At 37.3% G+C, this 19,578-nt stretch overlaps 5 protein-coding genes and 1 pseudogene across 6 annotated transcripts; 4 read left to right on the forward strand and 2 right to left on the reverse strand.

The window, feature by feature from the left end:
• The first annotated feature begins 2,070 nt into the window (after positions 1-2,070).
• LOC110154401 (uncharacterized) lies at positions 2,071-3,276 on the forward strand. The gene is made up of 3 exons (XM_020918392.2): positions 2,071-2,204; positions 2,524-2,645; positions 2,729-3,276. Exons 2-3 carry the CDS (start codon positions 2,542-2,544, stop codon positions 3,156-3,158), a joined length of 534 nt encoding a protein of 177 aa, XP_020774051.1. The 5' UTR covers positions 2,071-2,204; positions 2,524-2,541; the 3' UTR covers positions 3,159-3,276.
• Positions 3,277-3,553: 277 nt separating this feature from the next.
• Positions 3,554-4,353, forward strand: LOC110154402 (DELTA-actitoxin-Afr1e-like). Its single transcript, XM_020918393.2, has 3 exons — positions 3,554-3,653; positions 3,728-3,835; positions 3,906-4,353. Exons 2-3 carry the CDS (start codon positions 3,732-3,734, stop codon positions 4,351-4,353), a joined length of 552 nt encoding a protein of 183 aa, XP_020774052.1. The 5' UTR covers positions 3,554-3,653; positions 3,728-3,731.
• Positions 4,354-5,054: 701 nt separating this feature from the next.
• LOC110154299 (endonuclease domain-containing 1 protein-like) lies at positions 5,055-8,152 on the reverse strand. The gene is made up of 2 exons (XM_020918288.2): positions 7,772-8,152; positions 5,055-6,066 (listed from the first exon to the last, which is right to left on the reverse strand). Exons 1-2 carry the CDS (start codon positions 8,045-8,047, stop codon positions 5,440-5,442), a joined length of 903 nt encoding a protein of 300 aa, XP_020773947.2. The 5' UTR covers positions 8,048-8,152; the 3' UTR covers positions 5,055-5,439.
• Positions 8,153-10,129: 1,977 nt separating this feature from the next.
• LOC110154171 (UDP-glucuronosyltransferase 2C1-like) lies at positions 10,130-14,503 on the forward strand. Of its 2 annotated transcripts, none has more exons than XM_055150568.1 (2): positions 10,130-10,254; positions 12,763-14,503. In XM_055150568.1, exon 2 carries the CDS (start codon positions 12,768-12,770, stop codon positions 14,361-14,363), a length of 1,596 nt encoding a protein of 531 aa, XP_055006543.1. In that variant the 5' UTR covers positions 10,130-10,254; positions 12,763-12,767; the 3' UTR covers positions 14,364-14,503. The 2 variants fall into 2 exon arrangements, with proteins under 2 accessions (XP_055006543.1, XP_055006544.1); XM_055150569.1 differs by lacking the exon at positions 10,130-10,254 and adding an exon at positions 11,529-11,569.
• A 406-nt stretch (positions 14,504-14,909) lies between these two features.
• On the reverse strand, positions 14,910-19,571 carry LOC110154363 (C-type lectin domain family 10 member A-like). Its single transcript, XM_055150561.1, has 6 exons — positions 19,452-19,571; positions 18,649-18,762; positions 16,975-17,631; positions 16,741-16,892; positions 15,753-15,880; positions 14,910-15,078 (listed from the first exon to the last, which is right to left on the reverse strand). Exons 1-6 carry the CDS (start codon positions 19,534-19,536, stop codon positions 14,910-14,912), a joined length of 1,305 nt encoding a protein of 434 aa, XP_055006536.1. The 5' UTR covers positions 19,537-19,571.
• LOC129407937 (5S ribosomal RNA) lies at positions 15,136-15,253 on the forward strand (annotated as a pseudogene).
• Positions 19,572-19,578: the final 7 nt, after the last annotated feature.

Below are 19,578 nucleotides of genomic sequence, written 5' to 3' on the forward strand. Positions count from 1 at the left end.
TTTCCACATGTGCCAAGGGAAACAAGAAGAACAAATCAGATGTGAAATGTAGACAATGAGCAGAAATTCAAAAACTCTCACCATTTTATGATAAACATATATATATCTCCTTAATATCTTATAATGCAAATGTGGACAGTTGTGGTCAGTTGAAATTAATACAGGAGTACACATATCAATTAAAATGTCAACATGGTAAGGATTTGAATGAGATATATTAACTGGAAAATGCTTAAAAGCGAAAAAGCAAGGTCGGGAAGTGTAATGGATATTTTTGCTTATGTCGTATATGCAAAAACTGGAAAGCGTCCAGGGATCTGTCTGTGGTCAATCTAGCCATAACCTTCAAAATATTGGAAAACCTGAATATCAAAATGTATAAAGTGAAAAAATAGCTAATCTTGCAATCATTTTAATAAGGAAACTGTCATAGTCAATCTAAAAATAGAATTTGTAGTGGCAACAAGTAGTTTTGGGTTGGCTTGCCTTGTTATGCAGTATCATAGTAGACTGACAGGAGCACATTGTACAAGGACCTTTGACAGTGGCACTGAGTCACAGAGTAAAAGCTTTAGTGAGTGTCAAATGATGAAGCATAGATCACAGTGTGCAGCGTTCAGTGACTGACAATATAATGGACTTTCACAAAGACATTGTTTAGACCAGGAGTACAAATACGTCACTTGACTTGCAGGTCCACCTACACAGGTTGGAACATGTTCTATAAAGGCCAAGTCCTACTTTGCAAGTTGAAGTCCATGTTAATTTTTATAAATAAAATGTAATAGATAAAAATTACACGGAGAATAAATCTAGTCAAAAATGTTTATTAATTTGACTAATAAGTGGCAATTAGGCCAGTTTTGTTTTATTCAGTATTACTTTTATTTTAATACAGCCTAATTTGTGAAATTAAAAAGTAATTAAAATGCTAATCATTTACTAAATTAATAATTTACTGAACTAAAAATTAAGAGGGAAAAGGTTAATATCCTTTTGCAGACACATGATGGGCACCTTCACAGAAGCAGCAGAGAAGGGACAGCTCAATAAATCTATTTTTTACACAAAAATGGCAACAGTTTTTAACATTTCCAGGAAGGGTAAGCTGAAACTCACTTAAATGATAAAGTAACTAAATGCTTAATTTGCATTTTTTATTTAATTATTTAATTACTTTCCTTATTGTAGTATACCAGCCGTTGTTGTGAAGTTTCATTTCTGAAAGCCACAGTGCCCTCTAATGGTGCTTGTTTTAATGGCACTTTACTTTTTCTGCTGCAAGTGCAGAACAAGTGTTAAGCAGCAGTTGATTGTTTTAGTCAGTGTCATAAAATAAAATGTCTTTCATAAAAGAGTAAGCAAATGTTACATAGTACAACTGCATATTCAGTATATTAATATTTTAATAAACAATCCTCAATACAACACCACAATTAAAAAACATCATAAAAGTGAAGTAAACTTGAATTATTAGCTTGTGTAAGAATATGCCTATTGTTTAGTTGGTTGGTCCGGTCTGGTAAGTCAGGGCTTAACCTCCTCTGACTCATCTCCACTGTTTGTTTGTTTTTAGGTGTGGTTGTATAACCCCCAAACTATTCAGGTGCTCAGACTAAAAACGACTGTGACAATGAGAAGCTTATTTTAAAATCTACATTTTAAAATCTTTAACTCACTTATAAAGGCAGCTCTTACTCCACAATACACTGCATACTAATGTACTAAATGTGCATGCAATGAAAGCAAGACCATGTGACTTTCACACATCACCTGCATAATTCAGTTAGATACAACCCTGCTCGCATGGATGCTTTTTCAGTACACTTTTTTGGGGGAAAACATTATGCAGCGGGGCTTTAAAAATCAAGATAAGAATTGCAAAATTGATACATGTTGGACCTCTTTCCAGAACAGTTTAAGAAATCTAATCTTTGGTCTATAGTAGTAAAAGCAGTAAAAACCAAAAATATATATATATTATAATTTGTTAACAGCCAAAGTTGAAAATGCAATGACCAATGCATTGATCTCTATGTTGCTTCCTTTCTGTTGCATGATAATTGCCTCCTTAAACTCAAAGGTAACGCTCACATTGAGAGGTGTGCCTGCTCTGGGAAAGGTGTGTCTTCAGTTTGTCTCTTCACCAAAGCTCCGAACTGTTTTCAGTGCTGTCCCTGCCTCTCTGTGTCACCTAAGACAAAGTAAGTTCTCCTATTTTAAGATATTTCTTACCATTGCAAAAATATTTCTCTAAATAATGTAACCTGCTTACACTGGTTTATTTAGTTTGTTATAATGTTATCAATCTACATTCCTGCACTTGTTCCTGTACTTGGAGGGTGCGACCTGATTTTAGCCTGATTTAAGTCCTGATGTAGACTTTGTTTGGTCCTGTTCTATAGTCCTGGTTTAGTCCTGGTGTAGATTAGGTTTAGTTTCATGCTTTGATCCCAGGTTTGACCCATTTTGTTGTAGTATTTTTAATATATAATCTGTATCCATGTGTTGTTATTGTTTTAGAGTTACATAGCCATCACCATGCCTGAGACTGCAGAAACCCACTCTGCCCACCTGCCCACCAACCGCCACTGCACAGTGGAGATATCCAATATCAGTAGCACGTACTGCCTGGTAAACCCCAAGTAAGCCTTCATTTAATCCTAATATGATACGCACACTACTGTTTTTGATATTAAGTTAATACTGTATATCTTTGTTTCCTCAGAGTCTACATGGAAAGCGGTTATTGCTACAGCCCTCCCCAGCCCACCGTGCGTAGCCAGCACACAGAGGTCTTCTCCTTCATCAAAGACGACAACACTGCATCTGGCGCTGTTGGGGTATTCACCTACGAACTTTTCAACATGCAAAAACGCCAGGCCCGCGAGATCATGGCCGTCATGTTCTCCGTGCCTTTCGATTATACCTTCTACAAAAACTGGCTGGGCGTGGGTGTGTTCGACCAGTCCAAGCCTTGTGATGAAGATCTGTACAAGCACATGTATAACGGCAAGGATTTTTCACACTTTGTACGCCACGAAGCTAATGGGTCAGGGATAGTGTTCTCCTCCAGTACTGTGGACGTGAGGGCGTGCATGTCCGACCAAGGCAAAGCTATCATCAAACTTGAACTTTACGATAAAATGTGTAGATGAGCTAATGTTCTGTTGCATCTTCGTGCACCAAATTGTAAAAATCAAACAACTTGCATATATATGTGGTCTATATGTATACTGGTGCAGCACAAATATAATAAAAAACAAGAACTACGTATTTTGTTTTTGCCTCTTTTGTGTTTTTATATATAAATTATAATGACAGAAAAGCACTCAGAGTTACATTGCCAGCTGCTGCAGCTAAATGTATAGTATTCAACCAAAGCATAATTTACAATGAGAGCAGGTTATGAAATGCCAGTTAGACCAGTTTTTTTGCCAATGGAAAATTTTGTTCTGCTTGTTTTACCTTTGTTGACATAGTTTCCTGAAGGATGGGACAGACATTTTTAGACACTGAGTAATCAGGTGGAGGTGGAGACATGTTTTTGGGTGGTACTTTTGGGTGTCATACATTCCCCAACAGGACAAGTCAACTGGAGCGGCAGTGGTTGTCGGTCTTCACACCAGTGTAGCAGGCTCAAATTAGACAAGGTAAGATGAAAAAATATATTATAAAAATGTTTTGTATAGGTTGCGTTATTGACTTGATTTGTAATTTTAAACAGCATCATGTCAGAATCCGCTGAAGCCGTGGCAGCTAATGCGTCCAGTCGAAGAAATGTAACTATTGAGATCACCAACCTCACCACGAATTACTGTCTGATCAACCCCGAGTGAGTGCATGAATTAAAAAGCAAATAGCATTTTATAGTATGGAAAATTAATGTGATTTTTTTTGTAAAGGGTGTACTTGGATAAAGGTAGCACTCTGATTCCACCCCAACCAACCGTGCGTCCTCTTAAAGTCGAGATGTGCAACTTCAGCAAAGACAGTGGCAAAGCCTCTGGTGCTGTGGGAGTCTTGTGCTATGACCTTTTTGAGAAGAACCGCCAGGATTACTTTGAGAAGGTAGCCATCATGTTCTCTGTCCCATACGACAGAAACATGTACAAGAACTGGCTTGCTGTGGGTATCTACAAAAAGGAAAAGGAGTGCAATGAAGCCTTGTTCAAAGAAATGTATTATGATAAAGATCCCAAAGGGTTTGTGAGGCAGGAGTGCAACGGAAGTGGAATCACATATGAGGGTAGCTACCTGGACATCAAGGCGACCATGTCTCCTCTGGGCAGGTGCATACTGAAGGTGGAGATATGGGAGAAACTCTTTTCCTCACCGAGCTCCAAACACTGAAGGCTGTCTGTAAGCAGTGTCATGTATGCATGCTTTGTTCCATATGCAACTGCTGTACCACCTATTCTTTGTAAGAAGTTAATAAATGTATAAACAAATAAAACATCTGTGTGATCATTCATGGTGAGACATCATTCAGTCTGACATAAAGTGCAATTTGTATCAGCCATATATACAATAAAGGTTATACATTTGTAATATTTATTCAGAAAACTCCTAAAACTGTCAGTCAACAAAATGTCTGTGCAGAGTTAGACATATTTTAGCTTTTTTCCCATTATTTTTATTTGTCTACATAATAGAATAAGGAAGGTAGTCATTAAAAAGACCACACCTACTTGCTACTTGTGGTATGTAGCCTGCTCTGTACAACAATCACAACTGAACCTGCAGGTTGCCAATCCCTTAACCTGCATATTCAGCACAAATACAGGTGTTTATGTTCCTCAGTATCTGAACAGCCGATGCCTCACATGAAAGCTCAGAACCTCCAGAGTTCACGCACTGAGCTGCAGAGGCTGCACCAGCACTGAGTAATGACTGACTGCAGGTGCCCCGTTCAGATCAGCGATAGGCAATTTAGGTTTAAACCAACTGGCTTTTAGTATTGATACTGGCAATCCAAATGAGAGGCTGAGCTCCTTAATTCTATTGTTCTTATTCTGAGGACAACCAAAACACCAAATTATAACAAACAACTGTTTGGCCATGTCCAATTTTATGGTCATTAAGAATAAATTACATCACAGTTGTCATCTGTAACAGTGAGAATATAGAATTTTTATTTCAAATTTGACTTCATATCAGTGTTCCCGGATATGAAGGGCATGTTACTTTAAAGGCATCTTTAAAATAACCCATCTGTTAGCGACAGAAAGACCATGGCGCCCTCTGATGGTGAAATGTCAGTGGTACACTTTAGAGACAAATTAATACTTAGTAAATACTGAGACGTAACTGTATGGGGTTAATTGTGTAACACAGATAAGTAACAAGCATAAACAACTTTGCCCTATGATTAGTCCAAAACTAAAGTATTCTTTTGCTTATTATAGTGTTGCATTGTGGATTTGTGAGACATTTAGCCTAATAATTACTCTGCCCATTACAACTATCATAGAAAACATTGACCACAGTATTGAACCTTTGTTTTAAATATATCTCCAGAGTTGCCAGGCTCATTTGTCTCACATCGTAGCCAAAAAACTGCTTCTTTGCTGACTTGTTAATTGGCACAATCTCCTCAGTACTATTTCTATCATTACGACCAATAGCTGCGTATGTTGGAAAGGCACTTCTTAGGTATTGTGGAAGGCTGTTGTTAAACTGTGGGCAACAATAGGCAGACCATAAGTACTCTGGTACTGCCACACGCTTGTTCTTGATCCAATGCTCTTGATTATTGTATGGTATAATTCCTGTAACTATGTAAGCTTTTCCAATGCAGTAAGCTGCTAATGTTTTGTTGACAGTTTGTTCCAGGGTTTCCCAGGGCCCGTCGTTGGACCCAGCCTTTTGAGGGACCACGTTGGTGAGGGTGAAGGTGGAGGACCGATCATCATACTCATGGTGGTGCAGACTGGGGTTCAGATGCCCACGAGAGAAGGAGGAGTTGATGTAGTCTTGATCCACGGCCTGACTCTCCACCACATTCAGGTCTATGGGGCCTGGGGGAAACAGCGCCATGTTGCCATTGGCTTTGGGGTAAGCCAGCTGTGATAGAGAGTACAGGGGAGACATGATGTTCAATGTAATCAGACTGCGTATTATATGAATCTATGAATTTAATGCAATAATTTAGGCATGAGAAAACTGTTTTGATCCTTTTTAACCATGTTATATTGCTGTCTCCATATCGAAAACATGACGATGTGTTTTAGTTTAATTTACTCTTGTTTCATTAATCTAGTTGTCTTTTCTGAGAACTCAAAAATGCCCTGTTTGCATTTTGCTCAGATTGTTATGCCACAGAAAAAATCCAGACTTCTCCTTCGTAGTTTTTAAGTGTATAAGCAATTACTGGACTCGGGGTCAAATGGAACTCAGCAGTGACCGCACACACCTTGGTTCTAGAAGTAATTTCCCATAAATTTTTCCTATATAAATAATAATAACAGTTAGAAAGCTCTCTCGGGGCTAACCAATGACCACAAAACAAAATGTTGTAGAACACAGGTGTCAAACATGCGGCCCGGGGGCCAGATCCGGCCCTCCAAGACCTTTAATCTGGCCCTCGGCTGATTTTCTACTAAAATATTTTAATTATATTTTCTATTAAAATCTTGTTAATTTTCTGCGGTGTTTATCACAGCAGCGTCTCTGTACGTGGCCCCTCCCACCAGAGCAGCACAAATGAAGACTTGTCTTTTTCCAAACGCTCTTAAAGGACGATCATTTTGACTGTTGACCGTGACACCCTCATCAGAAAAATGTCCAACATGAGAAAAGTGGACACCGAGTGCAGGATTGTCCAAGAAAAATGGACTTATTCCTATTTACATACAAGTTCATGTTAAACTTTGTGTTGAAATTGCATTTTTCTTAAAGTTTCAGGTTGTTCATAATATTATAATATTTTGTAAAAGAAAGAGTTCATCAATTAAAAAAGATTTCTGTAATAGATTTGTGTTTCTCTGCACAAATATTTGAATTTATTTTTATTTTTGGGGTTTATATGCCGTGAGTTTTTTGATCCGGCCCCTTTGGGATCAAAGTAGGTTGGATACGGCCCCTGGACCAAAATGAGTTTGACACCCCTGTTGTAGAATCTTGCGTTTTAAACATGATTTTTGGATTTAAAATAGTCTATAGGAAAAATAAATGGAAAATTGACTTCCATAATCACAAGAATTAACCTAAGAGCTTAGTTAGTTAGAAACTTAGAAAATGTGAAATACATTTTCCAAGATGACCAAAAAGCATGTTTAGAAGCATTTTAATGAACCATAACTAGAAGCCATTAAACTATGAGCTGTTAATGAAAATGTGAACAAAGATGATATAACTGATCTAAAAAGAAAACATTTAGAGCCAATTTCTAGTGCATTGTGGTAATTCATGGGCATGTAAATTAGGTGTAATATTTCATAACAGTTAGAGGAAAAATTCAATTCTGTAAACTGGACAAAAATCTTTTGATCGAATAGGTTTCACAGCTCATCCAAGCTGCTTCTTCAGTTCAAAACTTAAACTGATTCAATCAAAAAACTTTTGTCCAGTTGACAGAATTGAATTTCTCCTTTGCTATGAATCCTAGCTGGACGACTGAAGAGTTAAACAAACAACAATTTGAGAAACTTATATTAGGCTTACAGTGCCATTATATTATTTTAAATCACCAGTCATAAATTGGATCATGCTAACACTGTTTACATGTAATGTCTTCCACTGAATAATATGAATTGATGCCGGCTCTTACCTGTGGCTCATACTTCCAGGCTACCGAGGGTCTCTTCCCCAATGGGACACTGTACACATAGGCAGAGAACCAGGCTGACCTCCTCACACGGCTGTACAGTGAGGCAAAGCGATACTGGTTGCTGTATCTTTGACAGATTGGAGTCCCAGTCAGACCTTTAGGCGGCGAAGATTTGTAGAAGAACTGTAAACACGGGGAAAAATCTCCCACGTCTCCTCCACAAATGCTCAGTTTGGTTGAGAAAAACATGACTACAAGAAGCCAGGAAAAAGCCATATTGACAGTCTGTAGTGCTACATAGAAGTGAAACCACACAGGCAATGGTCAGCTGAATAAGTCTTACTTCCTGCTACTGTACTTTGTGGTTAAAGAAGTGCAAAATTCTCTCTTTGCAAGGCATTTTACATTTGGTTTCCTTTCTCGGGCAGCAGTGTATGAGTCAACTATTCTTGTTTATTACCTTTATGCTTATCAGAGCGTGGTGAGTAGAGCAGTAGTAGAGGAGTGAGTAAAAATGTAGTTACTAGGGGAAAGTTCTTTCAGGGTTAAAAATACAAAAAAAAAATGTATTTGGCTCTGGCTGGTAACAATTGTAATGCTGATTTATATGGACATCAAAGTTGTTTATATTATAATTTGATGTTTTGGTTCTCTGTTGTCCAATCAGAAATCAGAATGAATCTCACAGGAGTCTCTTTTCGATGCCAGTTTCTATGTTGAAATCCACTTGGTTTAAGTCTAACATGTCTCTATCAAGATTTGAATCCTCGCCCACAATCTACAGCCAATCATTAATCAGCACTAGCCTCTTAACTTTACACACTTTTTGACAGTAACATAAAATTTAAAAAAATAAATAAATGCGCTTTAGCTACATTTTCAAATGAAAAGTTATGGTATGAATGCAATTAAGCATAACATTGTAGTAGATGACAATAGTGGAAAGTACTGCAAATTTGTACTCATTGTTATTGTCAGTGAGCACTATTCAGACTAGGAACTTGCTTTTGTGATGTGATGCAACATAAAAAAATGAAAGAAAAGGATACAGTTAAATATTTAGGATACTCAATTACAAATTCAAGTACTGCTGCCAAAATTGTACTTAAGTAAAGGTAAAAAGTACGCATGTTCTGGTTGGACTTTTCCTCTATTGATAATACTGTAAGTGGTGTGTGTCTAGTCACAGAAGAGGGAGAAGTGGTCTGACCAGGGCAAGTGTTTCCACCATGAGCAGTATGTCCTGCTCTAACACATCCATAGGCCGTAGCAGTAAACATCTGGAGTGAAGTTGTGCCGCTGGTGAATTGCAGGGACAACAATGCCATCTAGTGGGAGCTCTATGGACATGACTCACAAGCATCAATTACAGGCATGACCGCAGGATCAAAAGAATAAAAGTGTTTTGATGATTTTGTTTTGGACAATATACATAAAATGTGCGATTTCATTTTGTTTAGGTCTTTTCTAATAAAATAATATTTTATAATAATTACAAAAAGAAAAAAAATTGAATGTCAGTTCTTGGAATTACCAAGAGGTTTGGCATCAGTGGCTGCAGAATGAAGCTTCACTTCATCACAAATTCACACACAAATTGGGAAAAATGTATTTACAATGGCTACTTTATGACTGAATTTACTTCTTTTTATTGATAACAGAGAAAAAAACTAAACAAACAAAAAAAAAAAAAATAAAAATAAAAAATAGACAAAGTCCAGGTGTCATGGCAGCTTCATTCCCAAATGGTTGCCTGTGTGATTGTCTGCCTGTGACAGTCCTTTTAAAAAAAATGAATATTTGGTTTTAAACTTTTTATTTATTTATTTTTTTTAATGATCTGTTATAATGTTGTTTCTTCATTTGGGTTTTGTTATATTTAGACATGTTTAACACAATAGTTCTGCATATTTCTCTCAAACAGAAAACACTCCACCTTGTGATGTAATGTGGTAATAAAGAAAGATCTCCACTTCAGTCAAAACATAACTCTACATGCAAGTTAAATACTGGCAACTCAGGCACAGTTGTAAAAATAGCTGAGTAGTTTTTTTTTTTGTTTTTTTTAACCATACACTATTTTTACCTTTATGTTATTGAGTATGGCATGCTCTACAGGCTATGCAGGGAACTGACTGCTTTTGGCACTTTTTCTAGTCTTCTCACTGAAACAAAGGAAATCCCAAGGAATCACAACAACCTCTTTCTATGTTTCCCCTCTCATTAGTTTATATGCCATGGCAAGTCCTTTTCCTGGAGTGTTAAATAGTGCCTGTAGCATTCTTGTTGTGAGAGTATACAACACTGGAAGAGGGCGGGCTCTAAATTGTTTAAGCTCCTTTGGGATCTCCCCCTCCCTTCCTCTCCTCTTTCATTCTTATGCAACTATAGCAGGTTTGGAGTTTGGAACCTTTTACAAGCAGGGCGCTGGGACTCATTTTCACAAGGATTCAATTCCTCCCCACAATCTCAGGAATACAAAGGTAGGCTAAGTTATGTTGTGAGCTTGTTTTATGACTTCATTTCTGGTTGTGGTTGTGGCAGACTGCATGGAGGAGTAATTATAATACATTCCATTTGGGAAGTGCAGCTTGAGGCTAAGTTTTTTTCTTTAAGCTACAAGGAGCAGTATCTAATGCAAACAGTCTGTGCTAACAAAGCCAGTGCTAAAGTGAACTATAACAACAAGCAATGCAACAAACAAACAAAAAAGTCAAGTCTGCAAGTCTTTTTTTCTTCTTTTTTTTTTTTTTACAATGGGGGTTGACTATGGCTATGTAAGGACAAGCCAAACCAAACTGAGAGAATAACTCTTCATGGCTCAAATGTATGTAATTTACCAAAAAACAAAAACAGAGGATTCATTGCAAAAAGGAGATTTAACCTTGTGTAGAAAAGTTGTGTAAACTGTATTCATAGTTTCAGAATCGTCCAAAGTGGGAAGTGTGAAGCCACAGAAATGAATGACAAACATTTAGAGATGTGTTTAGTAAGCAAGTCTGTCAAATTTGTACTTGGAAAGTTTGTATTTTTACTTACCTAGGTCTGTCACAAAACCAAATTTTAAAGTGCAATACATTACTGAAGTAAATACACACAATAAGCAATAATATTTAACCTTGTGTAGAAAAGTTGTATAATCTTTAGTGTGCAATTTCAGAATTGTTCAGAATTGGAAGTGTGATGCCACAAACATGTTTTGGCAAACATCCACTGACTTTATAGAGCTGTAATTAGTATGTAAGTGAATTCTTTCAAAATTGTACTGGGGAAGATTTTATTTACTTATTTAGGCCTGTCACAACAAATTTTAAAATGTGCTATATTGCTGAAGTAAATATTATATATTATCCACAAAAAAGTATTGTAAATGTACAATATTATAAAAAAAAAAAATATGAGCTGCAACAAATAAATAACTGTTAAATAGTTTGTATGTATAATAGAAACACAGAAGGTCATAATTCAACCGTCTACATCTCAAATCTGATCATAGTTAAAAAAATAACCAACTTTTTTCTACTAGTAAAAAAAAAATTGAATAAGTTAGCATAGTATTTATAGTGTTTTACAGGTCTACACTTATTTTATATTTTGGACATGTCATCTATCAGACCAAAAGAGGAACTGTGCTGTGCATGAAAACCCACATTGGCCAATCTCCAAACAAGTTTCTGCTGTTCACATTGTAAAAGTAATCTAAGATATGACTGTAGGCAAAACACACAGACCATTTGAGTTTGTTATGGGTGGAGGTACAGCAGCTTGGCCAGCCTCTGATTATGTGATTCCTATTATGTAAGTCAGGAGTCTAGCCGTGTTTGTAAATGTTTTGCCTAATTTCAGTGGTGGATGAAGTACTCAGTTTTGTTACATAAGTAAAAATACAGTTACAAAGGTATAAAGTTACTTAAGTAAAAGTATTTAAGTACCTGTTTCAAAATGTACTTTAAGTAAAAGTTAAAGTATTTCACACAAGTGTTGTTAATTTGTTAAAAGGTAGTGATATCAATTAAAAAGTTAATACTAACATCAGTTTCTTAATTTTTCTTATGAATTGCGTGCTTTTATCTTTGTTTGCTCACAGCCAGAGCTTGAATTTAAAAATGTAGTCAGGAAGTTACCACAAACACGGTAAAATAACCCCTAAAATCATATGAAAAGTACTTTTTACTTTTCATCCCAGTTTAAAAATGTTGTGGAGTAGAAAGTAAAAGTATCCACTGTAAAATGTACTAAAGTAAAGTACAGATACCTAAAAATTCCACTTAAGTACAGTACTTTACTACTTGTACAACTTAATCCAATGAGGTTCATTTGGTCTTTTGATATTTTATGTTATTAGTTTCTTTTTTCAAACCAAGAGTTTGTTTTCATAACTGACAGTTTCGACTGCTCATTAGCGTTGTCTTCCTGATAGTGGTCACGTGATGTTGCTGTGATGTGTCCGGTCAGCTGATTTAAACAGGTTTTGCATCTGCAGGACAGTATCCCAGGTGTGTGAGAGTGAAAAAGGCCCCTTGTCCCGGTTTATAGACCCGTGGGCACAATTTTGTATTTTGATTGCCTCTTTAATCCAGCGATAGTGTTTGTTTTCCTCTGTCCCACTGATGTTTGCTCCATCCCAGTCCATATCCATTCCTGTCCAGTCCTGCAATAAAACACACTTTGGGGAAATAGGGAGGGCACACGAGCAACAAAACACAAAGCAGAACAGGAACAACTTAAATCGTCCATCTCTGATCACTGTAAAAGACAGAACCACATTATGGACCGTGAGCAGTTCAAACTGTCAGATATGAAAACAATCTCTTGGTCTGAAAAAGAACCTAATAACATATACTTGTACAACCTGTACTTTGTTACATTACACCACTGCGTATTTTTATCTGAAGCTTTCATGTATATTCAGAAATTAATGTCTATCTATGTCAAAGCTACATTAAATATTAAACCAAAGCTGTGATAATCTTTGGTATTTTTTTCTACAGGACCAATGGACAGCACTTCAATCCCCTCTCTCCTCTTGTTGGCATTCCTCTCCTTTCTGACCACAGCTCGGTCTGGAAAAGTCCTGGTTTTCCCAGTGGATGGAAGTCACTGGGTCAATATGAACCTTATGATCCAGGGTCTCCATGACAGAGGTCACGAGGTCACTGTGGTTCGCACTGCCTCCTCCTGGTACGTGAAGGAAACTGCGCCGCACTACGCCTCGCTCACCATCACCCTACCTGAAGCCATTTCCATAGAGAAGCAAGACTTTTTTGTGACTTTTCTTATGAAGATGTTGGCTATAAAGAAAGAGGGAGGTTCGCCCATGGCTTTTATGTCTTTTTATTGGGAAATGCTAGGCGCCTTATCCAAAATACACCAGCAAGCAAGCATGGTCGGTGTGCAAATGCTTGAAAATAAAACTTTGATGCAAGAACTTCGAGAGGCAAAATATGACGTAGTCCTCATAGACCCTGGACTACCTGTTGGTGTTCTTATAGCGTATGAGCTTGGTCTTCCTACTGTTTTTAATGTGCGTTGGATCACTAGCGGGGAAGGCCATTTTGTTGTTGCCCCATCACCAACATCTTACGTACCAACTTCTGGAGTGGCATTACCAGACACAATGACGTTTTTGCAAAGACTCAAAAACACTCTACATTACGGTTTGAACATGTGTATTGACAAGTTCGTAGTATGCCCTGTTTATGATAGATTAGTAGAGAAATACTTTGGATCTGGTGTTAGCTTTTATCATATGTTACAAGCAGCAGATATCTGGTTAATGCGTGTTGATTTTGTGTTTGAATTCCCAAGACCTACCATGCCCAATATTGTTTACATTGGCGGTTTTCAATGCAAGCCGTCTTCTCCTTTACCACCTGAACTTGAGGATTTTGTTCAAAGTTCTGGTGATCATGGGTTCATCTTGATGTCTCTAGGTACTCTTGTCAAAGGTTTACCCAAAGAAATCACTTCGAAAATCGCGGCTGCCTTTGCTCAGCTCCCTCAGAAAGTTATATGGAGGCATGCAGGTGAGAAGCCAGATAACTTAGGCAATAATACACTGCTGTTAAAATGGTTGCCACAAAATGACCTTTTAGGACACCCCAAAATCAGAGCGTTTGTTGCCCACGGTGGTACCAATGGAATATATGAGTCTATTTACCATGGAGTCCCTATAGTGGGTATACCTCTTCTTTTTGACCAACCAGAAAATGTTCTGCGATTGGAAGTTCGAGGAGCAGCAAAGGTTTTGGACGTAACACAAATAACTACCGAAGGTTTTCTAGACACAGTTAGGGAGGTTGTCAATAACAATTTTTATAGAAACAACATGAAAAGACTGTCCTCTCTCCACCGGGATAAGCCCATGCACCCTCTCGACACCGCCCTCTTCTGGATAGAGTTTGTAATGAGGAACAAAGGGGCGGCACACTTGCGTACAGAGTCCTATAAGATGCCATGGTATTCCTATTACTCTGTGGATGTGGTGAGCTTTTTAATAGCTGCGGTTTCAATGTTTACAGTAATATTTTTTGCAGTTGTTCGTTTCCTGTGCTGTAGAATCATTCGAAAGAGGAAACCAAAGCAAGAGTAATTTATGACAAACTATGCAAAAGACTAGAACTGCAATAATCTCCACACAAATGAAATGGAATATACTTGATCATTATGATGTACTGTTTAACAAAACATACAATGAAGTAGTAAAATAAAGATTTTATTTTTTATTTTAAATGATCTCTGTGTGCTTATTTCATACAACTTTCTCCAGTGTATAATCAAATGTGATGTATTATAAATTAAACTTTCTTTTTAGTTAGAGCAGATGCTTTGTAGACATATGTTATTACAGAACAGTACAAATGTAATGCATTAGCAAAAAATAAAAAATAAAATTTAATAAATGTTCATGTGTTCATTGTGCATATAAAAATATTAGGCACATTTAGACTTTATACATTTGTGTCTTTTGTTTGTAACATGGGCTTAAAAAAAAGGTAATAAAAAATGACCACATGCAATAAAACCGGTATAATTTCAGTGGAAGGGTAAATATAAAAAAACAAAAACTCACCAATATGGTAACTGTAACACAATATATACAAAGTACAGATTTATAAAAATAATTCACAATATGCATCTATGCATTCATTTCACAAATCCATCTGTATGAAATCTTGCAGGAGCCGTCCATCCAGGACTGCAGCACCTCCTCACTGGTGTCCAAGTGTCCACAGTCTTCTCCCTCAGTGTCCTCAGACCTCCAGTCATCTGGTTCAGTCCCCACTCCGGGTCTGTCCAGCCAATATCTGAGCAAGAAAACAAGAATGTGATTTTATAGGTACTCAAACTTTGGTAGAGGTACTAACAGTGGCCATACCAGCTTGTCAAAGCCTGATCCTGTCAGATGTCAGAAGCTAAGCAAGGCTGGGCCTGGTTAGTACTTGGATGGGAGACCACTGGGAATTCCAGGTGCCACAGTGAGGCACCAGTTGCAAAAACTGTCATTGTGTCCTTAGGCAAGACACTTCACCCACATTGTCTAGTATGAAAGTGGTGCATGAGTGATGGTGGTGGTCAGAGGGGCTGATGGTGCAGATTGGCAGCCTTGCTTCTGTCAGTCTGCCCCAGGGCAGCTGTGGCTACAGTAGTAGCTTACCACTGTTGAGTGAATGAACTATGAACTTAAAGCACTTTGGGTATCTTGAAAGGTGCTATATAAATGCAGTGATTAATTAACATAGGAGCTACTATAAGCAAACTTCTTGCACAGAGTCAGTGTTTTGTCTCCTTTTGTTTAGTCTAGTAAGATTAACATTGTTTGGGCAATTAAACCTATACATCAAAATACTATACCTAAATGTTAAGGGTTTTTTGTTGTCACATTAAGGTTTGATGAGGTTTGATGACAACTCAATATAAGTTTAGAGCAATGATGGTTATGTTATACATCTTATAGTGCAGTTCTTTGACTTTGACTTACTGTGGACTTGATGTAACTTGCCGTCCATCGACCCAGCGCCAGTCTCCCTCCTGCACGATGTCTGACATCCCGATCCACAGGCGAGTGTTGGTCTGGTCCATCCTATGACTGGTCTCATGAGTAAAATTCTGAGAGGAAAAAAAAACAAATATTGTATCATGTTAAGGAGACAGGTTAACCCGTCCAAAACCCCAAGCTGCCCTCTTTAGCATCATCTGGTGGTGAAACTGCGAGTTGCATTTTGAAACTTAGTGTACAAAGTTTGTAGTTTGTAGCTAAAAAGTAATGTACTGTTATGATTAGATTTAACTGTCTATTGATACTTTGCAGTGACATCACGTTGCGGCGTTCTGCATGTATGTGTATGGCAGTAATGTTCAGCAGTTACCATGAAGACACAATGTACGCATTAGCAAACGCAATCAGAAATGTTTATAGATTTTGTGACACTCAAGAAAAAATAGCAACTAAATGGTTTTAAACAAGACATTTTCAGGAGCCTGTGATCAATAGTGTTCATGATCCTGTTTAGGTGTTTGACTTTTAACAAAAATGGTGAGAGTGACTAACACAAAAACTGTTGGCTAATGGTAGCTAGTATTTTTGAGAGACATGTTTAACAGCACAAATCAGATCGCCTGTTGTAATTCCTACTAAATCAGTTCTTTATGGTCAGATTATATTAGGAAAAAGCTCTGATTAAAATCTAACTTGTGTAACAAAGCTTCAGACAGAGTAGAGCCTATATTAGCATCAGCTGCATAGTTTATTTTTTTCCCTCCAAATCCAGTATAAGTATGTAAGTGCTTTGTCTGGAATAATCTGATTTTAAATTGATCTATCTCCATGGAGACAGACCGGTGACACCACTGGGTCAAGTTACAGGTCAGATCTTGAAGGAGTTGATCCCGCTCATAGTTAGAAAGAAAGTGCTTTTTGAACAATAAAAGGACAATCAGAAGTTACATAGTGCTACTTTAAAACGTACCTGCTCTTCTTCAGAGTTAATGATGACCAGCTCAGCTCTGTGGGTCTGACACCAGGCCCGACTCGAGCTCCAGGAGAGAGTCCGAGAGGAGAAGTAGTAGCACTTTGACTGGAACAAGGTCCAGCCCTCAGAACACTTCTTACACATGCGCTCTGAGACAAAATAATAATAAGATAAATACAAAATTAAACAAAAAATAATAATAATAAGATTTAAACTGATTTATAACTTTACCTTGTGTGTTCTGGTTAACCACTGGGCAGGAGCGGTCCAGAGAGTGATAGGCCTCTTCCACAGATTGTAGTTTGGCCGCCATTTTCTTTACTTCCTCTTTACAGTGGTCCAAGTCTGTTCTTTGCTTTTCTAACACAGTAGTCAGATGTTGATTTCGTCCTCTCATCTCTCCTAACATCTCCTCAAACTTCTCCCTTTCTTTCACTGACTCATCTTGTAATTTTTTATTGACATCACGCAAAAGTCTGCTCGCCTCTTCCAGCTTTTGTTTACCTTCTTGCAACTCATGACTGAATGTTGACAAATCTGCTATAGTCCGGGACATGTTCACCAATGTTTCTTCTTGGTCCACGCTAACCTGAAGCACTTTGCTGTATTCGTCAGTGAGATACGCATTTACTGAGGTTAAATTGTCTATCTTCTCCTTTAGTTTGGCGTGTTCCTCTGTTGTGGTAAGTTCTCGGGACAATAACCTGACCATAGACTTGTTAAGAAGTTGTTGTTGCTCCTCCAGCTCGGCGTTATGGTCAATTAAGATTTTATTGTCTCTTTTCAAGTCGTTGTTGATTGAAGTTACAGAAATGTAGTTTTCAGTGATGTTCTGGTAGTCAAACAGGAGGTGGTTCCATTCGGGTTTGCTGCTGCACTGGTCTGTATCTAAAAATGTAAAAGAGTTAGATAAAAAAAAAAAATTTAAAGGTTCTATATTATATTACATGACTCTTGTGAGCTTTTCGCCATGTTAAAATGTTGTTACTTCCTCAAAAACATACTCGAAGTTGTGTTTTGTCTCATTCACACATGTTTGAGTTATCCTGCATTATTAATCTGTCTACATCTCCAAAGCTCATAATGCTCTGTTGTACCTTATGATGTCAAGACTAGTTAAATTTACAGCTACCTTTTACCTTTTGTTCAACAGAGATTAGCAATTCCAGGTCTGAAATCATCCAAATGATTCTAGTGAAGGTGTATGGAGTTTAAAAACACAGTGGGGCAGTTCTTGTTTTACTACATGACATCACAAGGTGGAAGAGAGAGTTTTCTCTTTGAAAGGAGAACTCAGCATGAAAATAGAGGGTTTGTGTATTAAACATGTGTGAATGAAAAAAAAACAAAAAACACACAAGTCAGGTATATTTGTGATGAGGAAACAACATTATAACACAGATCAGAAAATAGTGTAATATGGGCTTTAAATTATGTGTGTGGCAAAAAGAATTACATGAATTGTGCAGCAAATAATATTAAAAAGACAAGTTGAAATAGGTCAGATTAGACTTTAAAATGTTTACATTATGCAACTACATTCCACCCTTATAGTGTAGTATTATATGTAATGGTATCTTTTATCATTTAAGTTATAATACAGTTAAAAAAGGCTTTCTTTATGCTCCCTTTGACCCACTTTTTGATCATGACTTGACAAATTTGGGAACTACTTTGTTACAGGGCATACATGTGCTACTATAGGGTACTTGTTAGCAAGAAAAACAGGAACAATTGGGAATTCTTATTGGTTTCAAATCTTATTTTCTGCTTTCAGATGAGTTTTAATTGTCTGTGCTTTTCTGAGCAAAAAACTATTAAACTATTATTCACCTGAGAGTTAGTATATGTAGGTTATGGTTAAAACGTGCCTTGTGAGTGATTGTGAATGTTGTGTTCACTTACACATGACAGAGAGAGTGATGCATGTCACAAGCAGCAGAAAGCACAGGGCAGAGAGGAGCATCATGGGATACGTGTGGTGACAGAGGAGAGGTTTGGGCGGCAGACACTCTGAGGCTACACAAATACACACGTGAAGAGGAAACTGAGTCACTATAAACAAGTTTACATGACACTTGTTAGGGCTGCCGGCTGCACAATCATAATCAGAGTAAGTCTGCAATTACAATACAATGGAGTCAGCAAAGAACAAAGTGTCTTTTTTTACAGAAAAATCAACTTGTTTCTGTTGTTTAGACCAATTCAAACATGTTCTGAAATTCACAGCATTCTTGTATTGAGTTGACATTTCAATCTTCTCTCAAAATGAACGAATGTCCCTGGAGTTGTTTAGAATACACTCTCTGAACAAGGCAAAATATAGAAACATCAATATATATCATGATACAAAGTTTGGTGATACCATCTTTATTATAGACTGTTTTATCAAAGAGTATTTTTTTGATATATTTTATAAAATTTTATGACAAAATTTAGTGACAGTGCTACAATGTTTTAAATGATTAAAACAGCTGTATTTTATATTAAGTTTGGGCATGCAGTGTTCATATTGTGATGTTATCGTATCATGAGCCATGTGAGGGACTCTGTGATTCTCAGCCCTACTCTCAATAGAGTTCTATGTAAAAAGTATACTGCATTTTTCCCCCCAAACATCTGGTTAATATTAATACTGTACATTGTTCTTATGAGCCTTGTTTATCATATTAAAATGTCATTATAACAAAATGAACCTTTTGACTCACTCGGCTCTGGCTCCTTCTTGTCCGTGATGGAGATGGGTGCAGGGGCAGGACCACTAACCCAAGGAAACCACCGCTGACCAAACATTTCTCTGTAAGCAGATTTTACAGAATAGTTGCAGATTATTGT

Source organism: Boleophthalmus pectinirostris, unplaced genomic scaffold, assembly GCF_026225935.1.
Source record: "Boleophthalmus pectinirostris isolate CB_2022bp ecotype Guang Dong unplaced genomic scaffold, ASM2622593v1 HiC_scaffold_14, whole genome shotgun sequence".
Classification (NCBI taxonomy): Eukaryota; Metazoa; Chordata; class Actinopteri; order Gobiiformes; family Gobiidae; genus Boleophthalmus; species Boleophthalmus pectinirostris.